The sequence below is a fragment of the Hippocampus comes genome, unplaced genomic scaffold, assembly GCF_001891065.2.
Source record: "Hippocampus comes isolate QL1 unplaced genomic scaffold, H_comes_QL1_v1.1 scaffold252, whole genome shotgun sequence".
Classification (NCBI taxonomy): domain Eukaryota; kingdom Metazoa; phylum Chordata; class Actinopteri; order Syngnathiformes; family Syngnathidae; genus Hippocampus; species Hippocampus comes.
In genome coordinates, this window is record NW_017805485.1 from 388,183 (window position 1) to 407,587 (window position 19,405).

At 40.8% G+C, this 19,405-nt stretch overlaps 2 protein-coding genes across 4 annotated transcripts in view; one reads left to right on the plus strand and one right to left on the minus strand.

Moving 5' to 3' along the window:
• Positions 1-2,433: 2,433 nt before the first annotated feature.
• adprs (ADP-ribosylserine hydrolase) lies at positions 2,434-17,931 on the minus strand. 2 transcript variants are annotated; one of them, XM_019876105.1, is made up of 8 exons: positions 17,845-17,931; positions 15,691-15,767; positions 9,505-9,706; positions 6,692-6,788; positions 6,374-6,581; positions 4,135-4,322; positions 3,947-4,047; positions 2,434-3,033 (listed from the first exon to the last, which is right to left on the minus strand). In XM_019876105.1, the coding sequence occupies exons 3-8, from the start codon at positions 9,680-9,682 to the stop codon at positions 2,663-2,665; spliced, it is 1,143 nt and encodes a 380-aa protein (XP_019731664.1). In that variant the 5' UTR covers positions 9,683-9,706; positions 15,691-15,767; positions 17,845-17,931; the 3' UTR covers positions 2,434-2,662. The 2 variants fall into 2 exon arrangements, with proteins under 2 accessions (XP_019731664.1, XP_019731665.1); XM_019876106.1 differs by lacking the exon at positions 17,845-17,931 and adding an exon at positions 17,406-17,494.
• LOC109519527 (zinc finger MYM-type protein 4-like) overlaps positions 13,052-19,405 on the plus strand; it is a 34,622-nt gene continuing 28,268 nt past the window's right edge. The window contains exon 1 of one of the 2 annotated variants that reach the window (XM_019876103.1): positions 13,052-13,271. In XM_019876103.1, coding sequence (XP_019731662.1) covers positions 13,233-13,271 — 39 coding nt within the window. In that variant the 5' untranslated portion in view covers positions 13,052-13,232. The remainder of the gene's footprint in view (positions 13,272-19,405) is intronic. The other variant, XM_019876104.1, reaches the window with a different exon arrangement.

Below are 19,405 nucleotides of genomic sequence, written 5' to 3' on the forward strand. Positions count from 1 at the left end.
ATGGTTATTCACCAAAATGACCCAATGAAAAAGAACATCTCATTGTACAAATTAAACCTGTACACAAAGTATTGTTTGACACGAAAAAAGGGAAGAACGGGGTTACGGACACACAGTGGATATAACAAAATCTACACACCCCTGTTTAAATGCTGGGTTTTTGAGCATTTAAAAAGACCAAGACAAATCATTTAAAAAAACATTTCCATCATTGATATGACTTTCAACCTGTACACTTCAAGTGAAAAACAAGGAAATCTTTGAGAGGGCAAGTAAAAATAAACAACGGAGATGATGTGTTCAGACTTTGCCAATCACATTAAAACTCATGTTAAATGGGAGTCGGCATACATCTGTCGCCATTTAACGTGCCTGACCAACCCCTATGAAGTTCAAATGTTCCAGGTTTTTCCTGACTTCTCACACACACACACACACACACACACACACACACACACACACACATTCGATCTCATTTTCTTAAATAAAAAACTTGACATTCGAACAGGGATGTGGATTTTTTTTTTATCTACTTGGAAGTGTTATTTTGATCAGCACGCCACATTTTTGCATAGCTGTCATTATAGTTGACACATTTTATGATAAATACATTTCTTTTGTTCATCAACTTCAGTATTCTATTGCCTACTTGAAAGGGGACATATATGTACTTGACTTTTTACTTTCTTATACATTGGGAACCCCCACAACCCGCCCCACCTCCACACACTGGGATGGGCTTTGCCTACATTAAATAGTCGTCAAGATCTTCTAAATTTAGGATTACAACTGCCAAAAGATGATTACAGGAGGCGAAACAAAGCTGCAATGACAGACCACGAGTCCTGCTTGCCTTCGTTTTGCATGGCACAGATTGTTCAACATTGGCAAATAAATGTTTTGGAATATTTTTGTTGATAATGAGTTGACAGTACATAATTATATACAGTAAATAAATAACTTATTTAAATAGACCTATTGTTCTTGTCATCAGATCAGTAATTAGTGTAAACTCGCTAATTGATGTTTGGCCTTGAAAATCCTCATTGTGTTAAGTCTAATAACCGCCTCCAAACAAGAGTTTTTCCACCCATGACTTAGCTTGGCCGAGCAAAAAACAATCAAAAAAATACAGCATTTACAAGTGACAGCTTGATCTGCCACATTAAATGAAAAGTTCAATTTGGCGGCTTGGCGATGCCTCCACAAGGTAACATTTTTCACACTGATCACCTTTCACTCTTGCAACAGCTTGCGTAGCTTTAACGCCTTCGCTCTGCCTCCAGCCATGATGATAATGAGAGCCCACAGCATGAAACATAACCGCGCCCCAGAACCAAGTAATTTTACGTGGAGTGTTACAAGTGTGCTACAAATCCTTTTCCTGATACCTGGCTGGGAACGGTTTTAAATTATGAGGGGTAAAAATGCATGTCTGCTTTAATGTCCTGAATTTTTTGTTTTTTACCTGACACATTATCGAAGAACATTTGCCATTAGTCACCACCACTACCCCCGAAAATATAATCCCTTTCATCAGTTTCTGAGCTTGCCAACAGAGGGGAAAACACTTCAAAAAACAAACCCCAATTCCAGTCAGGTTGGGGCGTTGTGTAAAACAAAACAGAATACAATGATTTGCAAATCCTCAACCTATATTCAATTCACTACACCACAAAAAAACAGATCTGAGATTAAAACTGGTGGACGATTTTTTTTTCATCACTACACCACAAAAAACAGGTATGAGATTAAAACTGGTGGACGATTTTTTTTCTTCAAATATTGTCATTTCAAATGTCATGCCTGCAACACGACCTAAAAAAGCTGAGAGAGGAGCATGTTTACCAATGTGTTACATCACCTTTCCTCTGAACAAACCTAAATAAGCATTTGGGAAGCGATGGCACTCTTTGTCGAAGCTTTGTATGTGGAATTTTTCCTACTCTTGCTTGATGTAACCGATAATTTAAGTTGCTTACTAGTCCAGGGTCTCCGTTGTCGCGTTTTGCGCTTCATAATGCGCCATACATTTCCAATGGGAGACAGGTCTGGACTGCTTGCAGGCCAGTCTGATACTCGCACTCTTATGATGCCGCACTGTTGTAACACATGCAGAATGTGTCTCATAGATGCTTGTTCACATGGCAGTATCCTTTAAACAAACATGCCCGTTTTTAATGCAGTGCCGCCTAAAGGATCCAAGTTCACATCGCATTCGAGTTGGTCGGCGGCTTTGCCACTTATATGCTGAAATTTCTCCAGATTCTTTTGATGTAATTATGGACCGTAGAACATGAAATCCCTCAATTACTTGCAATCCTCAACTCAATTTAACTCATTTTTTATTGAGCACTTCAAAACAACCACAGCTGCATACAGAGAGAGTTGTAAAAGTAAAAATCGGACATATAAAGTCTTTTGTTGCCTCTGTTGTTTTTTTTTTTTTTTTTTACCATATCGCAGGCATCTAATACAAAATGAGATTATTTGCAACAAAACTAACATTCATCAGTTGAACATTAAATATTTTGTCTTTATCCATCCATGAACAGGGTCGCGCATTGTAAAGGATTTGCAAATCATTGTATTGTTTTATGGAGCATCCCAACTTCAGTGGGATTTTTTTTGTTTTTTGTTTTTTCTATTTTATGCTTGTGGTTTACTTCTCTGTGCCGTTTGTAGGCTTTTGATGGTTATCAGATGTTTCTTCACTGCTCTGATCACTTCTCCCGCTCCCCTGTGACACTTGATGGTAGAGTATGTGAAGCCGCTTTGCATTCACATCTGCATCATCTGCCCCCTCACAGCAGCGGATCCATGGCTGAGGAATGGCCTCTACGCCATAGTGGGCTCCAGCGATAGCCCCAGCCATGCAAGCTATGGTGTCCGTGTCCCCTCCCAGGGCCAAACTGTAGGCTATTGTCCGCTCCAGGCCACCGTAGTTCTCTGGAAGGTATTGCCTTGGTTGCAGGCAATGGAGAACACAGAAGATGGCGGTTGGTACTGACTGGAGTGCTGCAATGCCATTACCTGAAAAAAGGTTCACATGAACGGGCAGAATGGAGAAAAAAAATGTCTGGACTACTTACTTTTCAGACTCACATTTTTGACAGTATTCAACAAGGTATTCTGATAAAGATTGTGTTTGTGGAATATGAATTAATCAGCAAATTCCTGCTATTTTTATCCATCTCTCTCAGAGGCAGCCGTTTTACCACTTGCTGTCGACTGGAAATGACATCACAGTTGCTCAGAGCTCAGGTAACGACCAATCACGGCTCAGGAAACAGGACAGCACATTCACACAGGTAAGAGAACTCTACTCAAAGGAACACATTTTTCCAAATCTGTGAAAAAGGAGTTAGAGTTGAATCGCAACTTGATTCTGTTGTCATTCTACGTGTGTACTTCATCCATGCACTGCATCACACTGTTATGGGGCCAAAACATGCAGAAAGAGCCGGTATTTGGTTTTCTTGGGGGGGCTTTTCCCAATTCCGACTATTTTTGTACATTCTTATAAGCTTCTCATACATTTTTCTCATTGTCCTTTCAAGTTATATTTAAAGTTGTGTTGAAGGATTCAAGGAATTTTCCTTTACTCAAAATTCAAGGATACAAAGATCCAAGGACTTTTTTTTGTGTAGCTTTACACTATATTTTGGACTGGTAGCACTGGTGTGACCAGCTTTTTTTAGTTGGTCGCACCAACAGAGGGAAAAAAAGCACACAAAAGTCTCAAAATAAACCCAGCTCATTATGGGGGTTTTTTTGTCTTTAATCGAAGGGTACCAAGAATTGAACATGATTTGTTTGTGTGTGTGTGTGTGTGTGTGTGTGTGTGTATACATGAATAGACAGACGAATGCTGGATATATGGATGGATTTGAATAAAGGTTTTCTCAGATTTCCTCAAAAGTAAATTTAATATATGAATACTGACCTAACTCAGAGATGACCTCCTCGATGGTGACCTTGTCCATGTCCATCAAATCTCTGACTCGATGAAGGCGGTTACAGAATGGCTTCTCTGCTTCTTTAAGACTGTGCCAACACACCAAGGGATTACAAATACTTCCAATGGCGGCCACTAATATTGCCTCTTTTGTGCTGAAGCATGTGGTGACCTACATTCTGGCATCATTCCGTGAGACCTCATCACTCTCAACTTCCTCCATTTCTGAGATGAGCGTGTTGATGAACGTCTGTGGCAGGTCCAAGGCACCCTGCAGTGCAAGGTGTACTGCTAATGCTTGCAGCACTGCGCCATTGTAGCCGAGGGAGCAAGAGTGAGTCAGCATTGCACCCAGGCGAGCAAACTAGTAACACAAGAGAGAAAGTTCATGATGAGAAATAAAATAGAAGGGAACATATGGACATTTGACTTTTTAAAGTCCAGGTACAGAAGAGAAAAGAATGATTCAGAATAGTTTTAACGAGTCTGGAGTACCCAGTGATAATTTTACAGTTTACCACCAGCGAGTCCCAGGGACTCGCTGATCAGAAAAGTATGAGTCCCATTATGCATTTCGAGAGTCCCAAATTTCGAATTCTGAAATGGTCTACTTATTCAATTCAAATCATATGATAATAACACAAACAACAACATATACAAACAATTATAAATAAATGCTGCAAAAATTTAAATAATTCAGTAGCAGGCCTGAGGATTTCGGAAATTCACGGTAACCGTTTTTCGGTTCCGTCGGATTACCCAATGGGAAACCACGGTAACTAATTTTGGGTTCCGTAAACGTTCATCATGGGAACCCATTTTTCTATTTTGACTGATATTCATAATCAAGAATTCTGAAACTCAAAAGTATAATGTTTCAAGGGTAAATGTTTGAAAACTATGCATTAACAATGAACATTCCATCAGTAGCTGTGTACTCCAGGTTTATTCAATAAAATAAATGGATCAAAATATGTTGTACTCATATGGCATCATGAATACAACATACCACAAAATCTGAGTATTTTTCCCATCTCACACTGCAAAGATTAATTTACTTGTAATCATTAATAAAGGTAAGTATTGATGTGGCTTGACATCCTCTTCCCAAAACGATGCATGTGTAATCTACTATCAATTTGACGAAAGAATCTAACACACGTCATCTTTAGTTCTACCAACAGTTAACATTAGCATTACTACACGTTGTAACGAATGTTTTATTCCTAAAGTTACCATGCTACAACCAGTAAATTATAGAATAACCAATAAATACTGTTTCATATTTTTCATAGCGATTAGCCTATACAGTGATCCCTCGCTATTTCGCGGTTCGTTTATTGCGGCTTCAGTGCATCGCGGAAAAATTAAAAAAAAAAAATTTTTTTTTGAAGTCCGCAAACGGTCCGCGAGGAGCAGCGAATGTCAGCAAAACAACAGTGAGTCACATAGAGCAACATATACAGTACATGTGGGGTGAGGGGGGGGGGGGGGGGGGGGGGGGGGGAGTCTCTCCAGCGTCTTCATCAGGTGAGACGTCAGCGCCACCGGTCTGTAGCTGTTCAGCTTCTTAGGGTGGGGGTTCTTGGGCACTGGGACCAGGTGCTTCCCAAAAACGCACATTATTTGGAACTGTGCATCCCGCGGGAAAATTGTGCGTCGAGGACGCGGGACGCAGAGGTAACGAACGAGATGGCTGAGTACCCCCCTAAAATTACATTTTTCTCTTGTCCGCCCCATGACCAAATTGAATCTCAAATATAACAGTTGAAATGTATTTGAAATCTGTGTGTATATATATATATATAAAATTCAGTAAATAACATTTAAAAAAAAGTCACCAATTAGTAATTCGTTTTTAAGTGAACTGCATTAAGTAAAAATGTTCAGCCTACAGAAGAGCCTTATATTGTTCATTTTTTTTATTTAGCTTTATTTCGTCTAAGATATGTTCTATTGTGAAAAATTTACCTGATGTGGCGTCATACATTTCCTGTTTAGCGTCTTGTAAGGAAGCTACGCAAGAATGACTTCATCTCTGTGTCTGAAAGCAAGTACAGCCTTTTTACACCTTTTCTGAGTCATCTCTATGCTAAATAAAAGTGCAAAAAAATCATTGATGTTATCATTGCGGCAGGCACAGCACGACACCAGGGCGAGGTGGTGCTCTGGTCCCATCAGAAACCGGTGTTAATCCATGAAAGCCCTTCCAGCATTTTATTTTACATTGTAAAATATTTGCATTCATTTGATGAAGTTTAACATTTTTGAGAAATTCACAAGAAGCCATAATGCTCCGTCCAATCTCTTCTTTCTTTGTATGTGCTGCACCTGTACCATGTGTTTGGGAGGGGAAGGTTGGAGGTGAATCCTCTATTTACTTAAAAAAGAAAAAAAGACATCCGCTTTGCAAACCTTTTTAACATTAGCTGCATCAGGGAAGGCCAGTGCAAAGGGTGCAGCCCTCATTGCGCCACCATTCCCAAAAGAGCCCCGGCCATTAAACTGATCCCTGGCTGGCTGGTACACATCAGTAAGGTGAGGAGATGCCAGCTTCTTTAACACCTGGATCACTCCAGAACCATAACCTCGACCCGGGGATATGCTGTACTCCTTTGCAAACCTGAATAAGCAAGAAATGTATATGTGGGGATTAAATCAGAGCTTGTGGTTGACATATTTGGGGGAAAAAAGTGTTTTTACACACAAACAGTATGTGGTCTTTTTGTTTACCTGCGAGCCATGTCATGCTCATCAAAACCAGCCCGGGTGAGCAGAGACTGGACCACACAACTTGCCATAGCTGTGTCGTCACTGTATTCAAGGATACCTGAAAGACACATGCACACACAGAATTGTGTGAATTATACACAGCATGAGTGTGGAGTGGCAAGAGAAAAAAAGTGTCACACGTAAAGGTGTAAATCAAGTCATGGATGGAGGTGTTTTCCTACAGTCGCATTTTCAAAGCTCTGTTCATCCATGTTGGACAAGCATGCACTACCTCCACCTAATTTCTACATTATATAAGAGTTTGGGATTTTTTTTATTTTTTGTAGGTTTTATTTCATTTTGACTTCTTTTTTAAATTCAGTTAGTTTTTAGAGCAGGTTTGGTAGTTTTTCAGATTTTTTTTTTTTTACCCTCACAATGCTTTGCTGAGGCTTCGTCTTTATTCGTTTTGGCTTTTTTATGTATGGAGTATTTGTCATGTGCATGATTTAAAAAGAAAAGGTCACTAATTATTGCTAAATGATCACATTATGCTACAAAAGAAATGAGACTGACAACTTCCTTCATGAAATGCGCAACAGTGTAATTAACAAGAGTTAAATTGTGGAGTAAACAAACAGTACTTGATAGTATTCAAACTACTGCCATTCATTGTTTGCAGCTTGCAGTATAGACTAAAATAACATTTGACATAGCCCACAATGTTATTCTTTGGGCCAGTGGACAAGGCATCAAAACGGAGAACCGAAAATTTAAAAGGCGAACGATTCCGGGGGAATCAGAATATTAGTCCGGTTCCGATCAATTCTTGAGAGTCGATGGCCAATCCTATATCCCCACGCCCTCCAAAATTATTTTCTCATCGGATTTCTACGATTCACATAGGTCACCAACTTTGGTTTCAAAATGGCAAATTTCACCAAAAGGGGAGAGATTTTCATGCATGACTGTAGTTTTTAAGGTCAATTGTGAAGTAAACATGGCCAGCCATCTTTTGAGTAATACTGAGGTAAATAAATAGTTAAGCATAGTTTTGTGCTATTTGTTGTTTACATTAGCTTGAAACACAACTCGTACAATCCGAGGAGGATAATTTCCGATTTTCCACTTTTCTGGAATGTAGCATTCCCCGTTTCATCCCCCTATATCCAGTCAAGCGTATGCCAGTCCATTTCTTTCTTGCATCATCACAAGATCATGTTTCGGCCAATGTCTTTCGGACTAAAGTTATTTCGGTCTGACACTGGAATTGCACTTTTGTGTCATTTTCAGCGGCCGATTTCCAGGGACTTCGAAATTTGTATTGGCCCGTTCCGGACCGGCGTCTGAACGTAGCTGCTGCTGGTCCGGCACAAAGCTGAGTGGCGAGGGACCACTGTTCATGTCAAACCCTGAGATGGTTCATCCTGTGCATCTATGTGCCTTGCACGGGGAGAACGTGCAATCTCCAAACAGATTGGCCGCAACTGACATTGAAACAGAGAACGTGAGAACCATGAAGCAGACATGCTGACAAATAAATATCAATTAAATAAACAGAAAATAAATCCAGTTTTCCACTAATGCTCGGTATTTGATGTCGACTCTCTGACAATGTGTTAACTGCTGATGCAATTTCACAAATGTACACTATTTTATGACATATTTGTAAACGCCTTAAATGGATGTAAGCGTTGTGCTTATCCGAATTATTATTTCTATTGAGTTGCTTGTGGAGGCTCTCAGTCGTACAGGAAAGTTCCATCGTAGAAAGGGTTCTGTCAGTCGTCATCTGTACCTGTGGGTAAAAAACAAAAAAACAAAAAAACAAAAAAAGCAAAAAAGGACGTTTCGCTTCTCTCACAGAAGCTTCGTCAGCGGTAGACAACCCTGAAGTCTCCGTGAAGACTCCGGGAAGTTGCTCTGCGCTAAAAAGCTGAGCGTGGCCTGTTTGAGGACTGGGTGGGGATGGTTAGTCACGCCCCTATTGGTTTATTAGAGGCCCATTGGTTTCTAAATTCCCTATCATTGGGTCTTGATTAGGCCTATTGTTTGGGCTAAGGCTGAATAGCTACTTTCAGTTAGCCTGATCAGCATGTCTATGTCCCTTACTGGTCAACAAGTTATTGTAAATAGGAGACAGGTTAAATCTGATACCTCCTTCACGGTTCAGAGAGGGTGAAAATTTTTTAACAAAAATCGCTTCTTTTACCCCCCTTTCAAACCATCTCTTTTCTGTTCCTTTACTTGTTCATCGTTCATCTTCAATTGTGTGGTTTGGTTCTTTTAAGTGTGCGTATACTGCACTTTTGTTATCATTGTTTTTCCATTTGTGTTGATAAAGTCTTTTCTTGAGTGTTTGTTTGGTTTCTCCAATGTAATGTTCCTTGCACTCACTTTCTTGGCAACGGATGGAATAAATCAGATTGCATTTTTGGGTGTTAGGAACCCGGTCTGGACTGACAGAACCCTTTCTACGATGGAACTTTCCTGTACGACTGAGAGCCTCCACAAGCTTTAGGGTAGCTACACCCTGACAATGCCTTCTCGATGTGTTTGACCTCACTTTCTCTTGACTTGGTGTTGGTGGAGATTTGGCTCGCTCTGTGTTCAAGTGTTCTAATTACGCCTAGCTTGTGTTGCAGCGGGTGATTGGAGTTGAAATGCAAATACTGATCTGTGTGCGTGGGTTTTCTGTAGACCTCAACCTTAAGAGTTCTGTCCTGCTCTGTCCTGTGTTTTTTACCCACAGGTACAGATGACGACTGACAGAACCCTTTCTACGATTTCTATTGAGTAGCATCTGTGGGTTTACATAATGTTGTGACACTCACCATTTCCTTTCGTCTCGTCTTCCAGACTGTTTACGTGCCGCAATACATTCTCCATGGGAACCTCCTCAACTCCCTCGAACTCTCCGCCGACGCAGTCGCCCAGCACAGCCGCGACCAGTGCTCCCCTAAACCGGGACAGAGACGTCGGGCCCGCCGCTGCCACCACTGCTCTCGCCATTCATCCACCGGTCACCAAACGTGTGTGTAAACTCAAGCGTAAAATAACTACAGCGAGTCGTTGACGCGCATAAACGACAAATGACAATTTAAAAAAAAAAACGCATATATATATATTCAAACGACAACAAATGCTGCCTCGTCAGTCTGTCTACTACTTCCGGGTAATGACACGGTGTCATTTGCAGACGGGAAGTCAAGACGGACACACCAAAGAGTACAGTAAATTTAAAGACTTGGCACATTGTAGCAATGTGATTGAAATACATCAAAACAATTTATGAACAGAAGTTGTATGTGCGTGTGATCAATTTCACGAATAAGTAATTTTAAGACAAAGCATCGGACGGAAATTTTTAGAGCAGTTTCTTCATGCAGCTTTTGCACATTTTTAAGGGTAGTATTGCCATCTGCTGGACAGGAGTCGTTTACGGTTCAAATCACGAAAATTCTGGCAAATTCAATTAATTTTTGGGCAATTACAATAAAAATCATGGATGCAGCGGTTGTACAAAAACTAAAAATGTTTTCCCTAAACAGCAGACAACCAAGTTTAGACGTTATTCTATACAATTGCATGCAATATAATTGATTCTTGGTTCAAAGGTCTGCGATTGGCTGACTGCCAGTTCAGGGTGTCCCTCGCCTCCTGCCTGAAGACAGCTGGGATAGGCTCCAGCACCCCACTCGACCCTTGTGAGGATAAAGCAGATCGGAAAATGAATGGATGGGTTCAAAGCAGTGGCGGATGCTGGTCTGTCAAGGAGGGGAAGCTCAATTTTGGCCGACATCATAAAATGTGTCCGTTTATATAAACGCGAATTCTACTCTACGTTCCTTTTCAAGAAAATTATCTGTAACCCTGTCATACCAACAAGGTGTCTTTTCCAGGAACTTAACTAGTGTCCTACAACTACAGCAACTACAATAAAACCAACCAGTAATAAAAGATTAATTCGTCACTTGTCGTTTTCAACAAAGAGAGTGTTGCTAAGAGGATTAGAAGTCGTCTCCACTTCAATTTAGAACAGAATGAGAATTGAAAGTACTCCCACGGATGCCTCCACTAAAAGATCGGTGATTGGCTCATTTCGATGTCAAGCAAACTGGAACACAGGCTCAGACAGATCATCCAATCTGATGCAGAAAAACTGAGCGTCCGGTACCCGCCCACTGCCATCCAATCCCAGAGACGCCGAGCGTCCGTGGGCGGGACAAAAACCAGTTTGTATCCAATGACTCGTCTCCGTTCAACGCATTGGGACAACCTACCTGAACTCTCGAGCAGTAGACTCTCAGCGGACGCTCAGCGTCCACCGTTTAAAGCACAGCGAAGCTGTGGGAATGAATGAGAAGGGAGTCGTGTCGTAACCAGTAACAAGAAGCTGATTCGGAACAAAAGTTGAGCACGTTGTCGCACATATTTAGTCAATGACATGTACACACAATTAAATTTACATTCATATATTTACTTATTCTTTGACATTTTAGGGGAAGCTGAGCTTCCCTTGCAGTCCGAGAGCAATCTCCACTGGTTCAAAGGTATTTGTTGTTTTACAATGAGATTCTCCATATTATCACATTAATGCAGTTGAAGAATAGCAGATCAGTGTTGGTCTTGAGCGGTCTCAAACGAAAATCCCAAGAATGAGACAAGACCTTCGGGAGTTGAGTCTTCACAAGTCTTGGTCTTGTCTTGGTCTGGTCTCGAGACCGGTCTCGAAATTTTATAATTTTGTCTAGTGTACATTCTTCCATATGTTTTATGGCTGTGTCCGTCGATTCACATACTCATAAACTGTAACACAGAGGCGAGGTGGCAAAATTTGGGACAACTCCCAAACAACTGGTCCATTTCAGCCCAACATCTGGCCTAATGGTTGGCTGTTGTTATCATTCCGATAAAATGTCCTGACCTTCCTGTGTGGAGTTTACATGTTCTCCACTTCCCTTTGTGGGTTTTCTCCGGGTAAGCCGGTTTCCTCCCACATTCCAAAACATGCATGGTCCTTAGGTGTGATTGTGAGTGTGGTTGGTTATTTGTCTTTGTGTGCCCTGGCTGGCAGTTCAGGATGTACCCTGCCTGCTGCCAAAAGACAACTGGGATAGACTTCAGCATGCCCGCGACCCTTATGAGGATCAGCAGATTTGAAAATGGATGGATGATCTGTATGGTGATTACAGTATCTGAATTTTCTACATGTGAGCATATTTTCTTATCCTAGTTTTATTACTTTGATTTGAGTTGATTTTTTTGCTGCTGTGCACTGTATCATATGTTTGTATGTTGATGAGTTCTTGGAACAGTTTTCCAATGTCATGCTTTCACAAATGGAACCGATGGGTCTCGCAACACCAATGTGCCGACGCACGTGCTGAACTCATAGCGCAATCCCCGCAACGGTAAACGTACCGCTTTAAGATAATTATGTGATCGATGCATGATTTGCGCCAAATTGTGTTTTAGGGAAGTCTGGGACAATAACTTTAAAACATTGGAGATTTTTTTAATTAAAAAATGTGCAGAGACAAAAAGTTCACAAGCATATTATGATATATGATAACATTATTTACAGATATGCAATAATACAATATGAACGCAAAGACTTGAATGATCTTGCACACATGAGTTCATCAAATCAGTGTCAGGTAAGTCTGTCAAGTGAGTTGGTTGCCTGCAGGAATTTTTCAAGTCCAGCAGGTCCTTTACTTAAAGGAGGGGTTCTTTAATTTTACATGTGTGGCTTGATTGGAAGTAATTTATTTCGTTTAGAAAAAGGCATACGAGCTGAAAAATTCACCTGTATATTGATATACATCACTTTTATGGCAACATTTTCAACACATGGGTCCGTCCATGTTGTCTCCAAGATGTAATGTGTGTTATCTCAGGCTGGGCAATAGACATGCATTGGACAAATGAGGAGGACACAAAGAAAAACTGTCATAATGCATAGCAAAAATTTGCAAGGGGTTAACCAGAAAGAGCAAACAAGGTCCACACTGGAATCTTATTACACAATTTCGACAAAAAGTGCAGTTTTGTCAAGCCCTTGTGTGCACAACGAGGCACGAGTGTACCATGACCATTTCAGTGAAGAAAAGTAACAGTTTGAGATGGTACAAACCACCAACACTGTACTGTACTGAGTATTTTTAACAAGCAAGAGGTGAGAGATAAGCTTAATTGCTCGAGGGAAAATCTGTGCATCTTCTAAACCTCCTGTACAATTGTACTTACTGAATAAAATTGGTACTTACGTTTTTGGGTTTTTTTTTAAACGCTAATACCAGTACAGTACATCAATTAAGTACACAGTACTTTGGCCACCACTGTTTGATTTATGTAGTTACAGTAATGGCTATTTTATAGTCTTTTATAAGTCTGAAACTTTGCCGCTTTATAGCATCATCCTTCTTGGAGTTGCTTGTAGCTGTGGAAGAAGCGGCATGGCCAGAGAAGGAAGGGGAGGAGGACGAGGAGGAGGAGGAGGTGGTTGTGGTGGTGCCGGGTTGCTGTTTGGAACCCAATGACTGCAGCATAATTAAAGATGGCGGACTCGGAGGAATTTAGACTCAAGCGATTAATGGTAAGCAAATTGCACCAGGTGTTAAATTACTTCTGGGCATTAACCAGCGGGTCAATTTGTTCATTGCGTCCGACTGCAAAGTGTCCTAAGTGGTCATTGTTGGTTTTCTCACAGCGTTGATTTGGCAGCTTAGGCTAAAGCTAGTTAGCTTGCAACTATGTGACGCGAGCACGCTGTTGTTTAGCCGTGATACGAGATCCACCGTCAATATCGCTGGATGCACACTTGCCAGCTATCATATCAATACATCAGTAAAACAGTGCATGGTGCCATTGTGAGTCATAAAATGTAGTTGTCCAGTAATGTAACGTTTTGCACGGTGTTTCCCCCCGCCCCCTCAAACCTTTCACAAGGGGGCTTGCATGGACGATGAAAACGGCGTTCTATACTATATTCAAATGTACTTGTTTAAGTCTGGCGATTGAATATACTTAATATTACCAAGCATTTTAAATCCCCACAGATCTAATGGTTAAACACTCCCACTGTGAGAGAGGAGACAACGTGAGGCCTGCAGTCGTTAGTTTTCATTGTAGCTGTAATTTCACCCATAGTGTCTCGATGATCCCTTCTCTATTGTGCTCCCATATGATCCCGTGAACTCGTATATAATATCATTTAAACAGTCCTTAGTCGTTTAAAATTTGGGTAATTCCGTTCATTTTCACCCAACGCATCCACAATATAAAGTAAACGTAATAGCATTTCTTTACGTCCTCAATTTCTTCCAACATAACGGCTGTCACTTTTTTAGTCTTAGCAGTGTTATTTTTCTGTTAATTTCATATGTTATTTGCTGCTCGAGGAAAAAAAGCCCTCTTTGCTTGATGGACTGTTGCATTAACAATTTTATTGGAGCATGCATTCTGATTGTTGCAAACGATTTAAACATACATATTTTACCTTAAATACTCAGGGTGACTTGTCTGAAACTGCTGAAGAGTACTCTGTAATTTGAAATGCCAAAGAAACAAACTAATAGAGGACAGTAGTGCAGCCAAATACATCAACGCAGATCATAGCAGTCTACAGATACTGCATAATCATGGTTTGGCATTCACATATTTACTGATTAATTTTTTTCCTTCAGTGGGTTTGGAGGGGGGAGGACCCTAGCTATGGTGATGCTGAAAATGTCATCTGTTCTGTTGTTGTGCTCAAGCCAAAGTAATAAAATACTTGGGTGCCATCTTGTGGAATCTTCGTTTTGTAGTTGGGGTTGAACAACTTCATTTTTGTAGTCAAAGCTAAGGTGATGATAGTCGAGTCAACTTCATCTAATAAATGTCATTGGTTGATTGATTTATTTTTTTCAGTTCACTCGGCATGTCCCTCCATCCATTCATTTTCCGATCCGCTTTATTCTCACAAGGGTCGCAGGGGGTGCTGGAGCCTATCCCAGATGTCTTCAGGCAGTAGGCGGGGGAAACCCTGACCCGGTTGCCAGTCAATCGTAGGGCACACACAGACGAACAAATATCCACGCTCACACTCACACCTAGGGACAATTTAGAGTGTTCCATTAACCTGCCATGCATGTTTTTGGAATGTGGGAGGAAACCGGGGAGAACATGCAAACTCCACACAGGAAGGCTGGATCAGTGGTTTGAAGTTAATTGCCGAAAGAGTAAAAAAGACCGAGAGTTACACTTGATTTTGAGATATAGCGTTAAACCTTTTCCTTTTTTGTGTGTGACTGTAACAACCTATTTGGGCGTTGAGCATGAGTTAGCACTTCCTCACAATATAGTTTGGACCACGACAGTGTGCCGTTAGCTAACTAGCTAGCTTTGCCTACATCCAGAAAGTGCATCTTTCTTGGATGCCCCAATTTACAGAACAGCTCTATGTCATTATTTCAATTCCCCAAAAAGGAGGAAGAGGTGGATTGACTGTTTGAAGAGCCACAGTGATGGAGAGCTGAAAATCCACAAGAGCATCTGCCTCTGCAGTGACCATTTTAAAAAGGATCGTTTTGTAAACTTTTACTTGAGATAACAGGGCTTCATGGCTCAGCTGTTACGAGTGAATGGGGCAGAGCCAACTCTTTCCCTCCTGTCTCGCTGTCATCAGGCTTCATGGTCTGCACTCACATTATCTCCCCACCAATGATTGTAAGTTGGCCTGTCATTTAAAAAAAATACTTCACATTCAAATTTGGCAGGAGTAGTTGCCCAGAAGTAATTGACCACCACAGAGAAGAATGGTGTGTCATATTTAAAGTCATTTATTTTCACTTTACAGGGACTTTAAGGCTGCTCGTCATCTACCGTCACTGGATGGGCGTGCAGAGCATTTGGTTTTGCTGTCATTGAGGATAGGCTTGCATATTTTGCAAGTGGCTACATATCGGTCTCATTTTTAGTAATGTATTTCCACGTGCCAAAGGCACTGCCGCTAGTTTTCTGCGTGAACCTCCCTCTGGTTCATTTCAATGAGGTGTCCATGTTGTTCTTGCCAAAACACTTGATTGGTGATTAATCGACCACTAGGTATCTGTGAAGTGGTAAAGTTGATGCATCACTTAGTCGGTTCAACCAGAGTTGTTGTTAGATTCCATTAATTAATTGGTAGTGTTTAAAAAAATTGTCCACTTGAGATTTCTTTTGTTGGCTCTCATTGAATGCACTTTGAGCAGTCAGAATTTAAACTGAAAGTATGATTCTGCTTCCCTCCAGATGCAGCTACTAATAGCCTCCGTAGTCTACTTTGCGGTTACAGTTTGGATTGACAGTAACCCCCCCACCCCCTTTCCCCCCATTGTAGCGTGTGTGGGGTCCTTGTATGAGTCTGCTAATTTATTCTAGTTCAGATTTCCTTTGTGGTACGTTACTGCAAATACAGTGCCTCAAATGACTGAAGTATCAACCATATCAATTTTTGAAATTTTGAAATCAGTCTTTGTGGTATCAGCTCAAACAGGATCAATCACTCTCGCTATTCCCGGCAGGTGTAATCTCCGACTTGTCACTTTTACAGTACACTCGTTCCCCCTTATGTTGTCAATATGTGTTTTGGCTTGGAAATACCACTCCAAGTTGAGCAAAGACTACGTAGTGTTGTCAGTGTCTTTTTGGATTGTGGTGCCAAAAGACATTTACAGGGAGCAAACTGACCACGAAGATGTTACCCCCCACGTCCCAAGCATATTTCAAACAGCGTAACTCTGTTTACCCTGTTGACCCGTTGACGGCGAAATATGACAATTACTTAGAGGGAACACCAAAACAGAGCACATTTTGCATTTTAAACAACAGGCCAGTATGCTCCACAATGTAGCATGCATCTATGAAGATGGAACAATGTATATTCTTTATTGTCCACAATTATGCACTTTCAAAGGTGTTTATCTTTGTGATTCAAAGGCACGTGCCACTGTCACTTAATGTGTTGAGCTCGCTTCATAACTCTCTCACTGCCTTCAAAGATACATATGCCATGTCCCATATCCATTAATAAAGTGTAAGACTGCTGTACAATTTCATTGTCCCCACTTCAGCCTGCTACGCAGGTGTTACGACTAACAAATCAAGTTCTTCCTTAAAATAATTTTGAAAAAGGTTCCAACTAAGTATTTAGCTGTATTTTTTTTTTATATTTCATCTTTCTGAAAGCAGCTTTTTCATAAATAAAAATTCACTTCTACTCATTTGTGAATGAGTATGCTCAAATCACACTTATTGCTTTCCCCCCCTATACTTTCCTTCCTTGCGGCATTGCAAAGATTGCTTAACATTAGCGAAAATGCTTGAATACGTTTGCTGATGTTCAAATCAAAGCACAATCTGCCAAAAGACTACAGATGGAAATTTGCCAATGGCTATAATCTGACATATTCACTTGGAAATGTTCCATTATACACACTGTCTCATTTGCATAATAATAAAAAAAATGGACATATTGCTCCATTTTGTGAGCGGATGAGTTATTGGTGATCTTATTTTAATTTTTTTTAACTCGCCGATCGGTGAATGTCCCCAAAAATCCTGATCGTGTAAAGCCTAGAGGAGAGTCAATGTGGCTTTAATGTTGACACACTATTCCAATTTACATAGATCTTATCAATTGTCCCCAGTTGGCTGAATTACAAATACTCTCTAAAATATATTAATCTGAATGACTCACGCTATCCACATTGTGCTGCCTGGTATATTTCTGTCCAGTATCTTCATCACAAAACATAAGAGGCCTCCATAAAAGAGAATTACTGAGAATAACTGCTGCAAACTCAACACACATCCCTTTAGCTGCCCAACAAGGTGCCTGACATATAATACACAAAGCCAACAAAGCTTCCTGAGGACCCCTTAGCTGTCCAACAAGGTACCTGACGTAAAAGACACCAAGTAAACACATCCACAGATATAAAAATTAAATACGCCAGCACACTGTAGCAACCCGGCTAACCCTGTGCCTGTGTTCTAGCCATGTTTGCAGCGATCATTTTCCCATCAATGGCAATACTTGGCAAATTTGCTTATTCCTCAACTGTTTTTCATCAGGTTTTCTGTTTTGTCAATACCAAAATGTGTTGTATAACTACAAAACATTTGAAAAAAAAAGACATTTTTACCAGTGGTAGGTTATTCCCATTTCCCTAGTAAAAATTGCATGGGGTTGTCCTTGGTCATTTGAATTTCTTGCCATCTACACAGACGGAATGTGATGATGCCTTTGCCCCTCCTATCTTAACTTTGCCATAGGCACGCAGCTAAAAGGGGCGGGTCGTATCTACCTATTCATATCTGTAGACACATATTTCCTAGGGTGCCGTCCAAGAAGGTGCCTAATATAAAATACATGAAGTTCAGCTTTAAAACTGCTTAGAACAAGAACAGGGAATGTCTCATCTCCGATTGTGAAAATACTTATTCGATGAGTATATTATGAGGGTTAGAAATGAGACTGGAGAAGTAAAAAGTGGAAAATAAGGTTCCGTTAGCCAAAATAAATAAAAATCTAGCCCGTGGGCTGCTACTTTTCACTGGCGTATCACGCCAGTGAAAGCGCTTTTGCTTTTGTGTTCACTTTGTGAATGGAGCAGGAAGATACTAGCTTGCCAATTACTGGCGAGATGGAGAGGACATCACAAGCGTATTCACATTACCATTAGCAGCTAGGTTCATTGCACTTCGGGATCACTGTCTGAACTATATTGGACTTTAATTTAGGTATTTTTCTCAAGAATCAGTCTTGTATTTCCTATTTTATTCACTTCATTTACAGGTCAGCACATAGCTCTACACCACGGGTATCAAACTCAAGGCCCGGGGGCCAACTCCTGCCCGACACATCATATTATGTGGCCCCCCGAAAGAAAATCATGTCTGTCAGCTTGCATGATCATTGTTAAAAAAAATTGTACTGAAATGTAAAATTATCATGTGTAATAAATGACGTTGAGATTTTGCAATAATGTTGTTACCCTTACAAGTAATAATGCGATAAAACATTTTTGTGGTTTCACTGTCAAAACGGCCCTCCGAGGAAAGACGTCACTCAAAAGTGGCCTGTGACAAAAATGGGTTTGACACCCCAGCTCTACACTATTCATTCAACACGATGCATCTGTTAACCAGAGATGAAAGTCCTCCGGATTTTCCCGGAATTCCGGGTTTTTCAATTTTTTATGAAAATCTCCGGAGAATTGAGGAAAATTTGCCGAAAAATTAATCCAGATATTAGTTGACATCATTGAACGAAGACGCGCTTGAGTTCGTTGTTTTGCTTTCACGAGCGTAGCCATGTTGAGACACTAACACTAGTAACAGGAAAGAGATTTTCGTCTATTTATAAACACACTTGCTAAACACCATGGGAACGAATAAAAGACACAGTGGACAAGACAGTTGTCGTAAAAAATATATTTGGACAAAAAGGGAAACACACAGATTGGCAGAAAAACGTGTCCGTCCGACTTCGAGTGTCGTCTCGGCTAGTTTAGCTTAGCTGTTGTCGTGTGTGACGTCGTGTGTGACGTCGTTGCGTCGACGCTGATTGGTTGAAATCAAAAGACGAGCTTGTGTACATGTTCGCGCTGAAGCACGCACAGCAGAGAGCAGCGGACTATCGACTGCTGAGGCTCGTTTAGCTTGAGTGGCGTCGCCACAACAGCAATACACTCGCCTCGCATT

Bases quoted from the DNA above. Each gene is read 5' to 3' on its own strand.
- adprs (XM_019876105.1), bottom strand. From the start codon at position 9,682: ATGGCGAGAGCAGTGGTGGCAGCGGCGGGCCCGACGTCTCTGTCCCGG. The intron at 6,789-9,504 runs GTGAGTGTCACA...TGTGTCTTTCAG, and splicing joins AGACGAGACGAAAGGAAATG to GTATCCTTGAATACAGTGAC. The intron at 3,034-3,946 runs GTCAGTATTCAT...ACCTTTTTTCAG, and splicing joins GGAGGTCATCTCTGAGTTAG to GTAATGGCATTGCAGCACTC.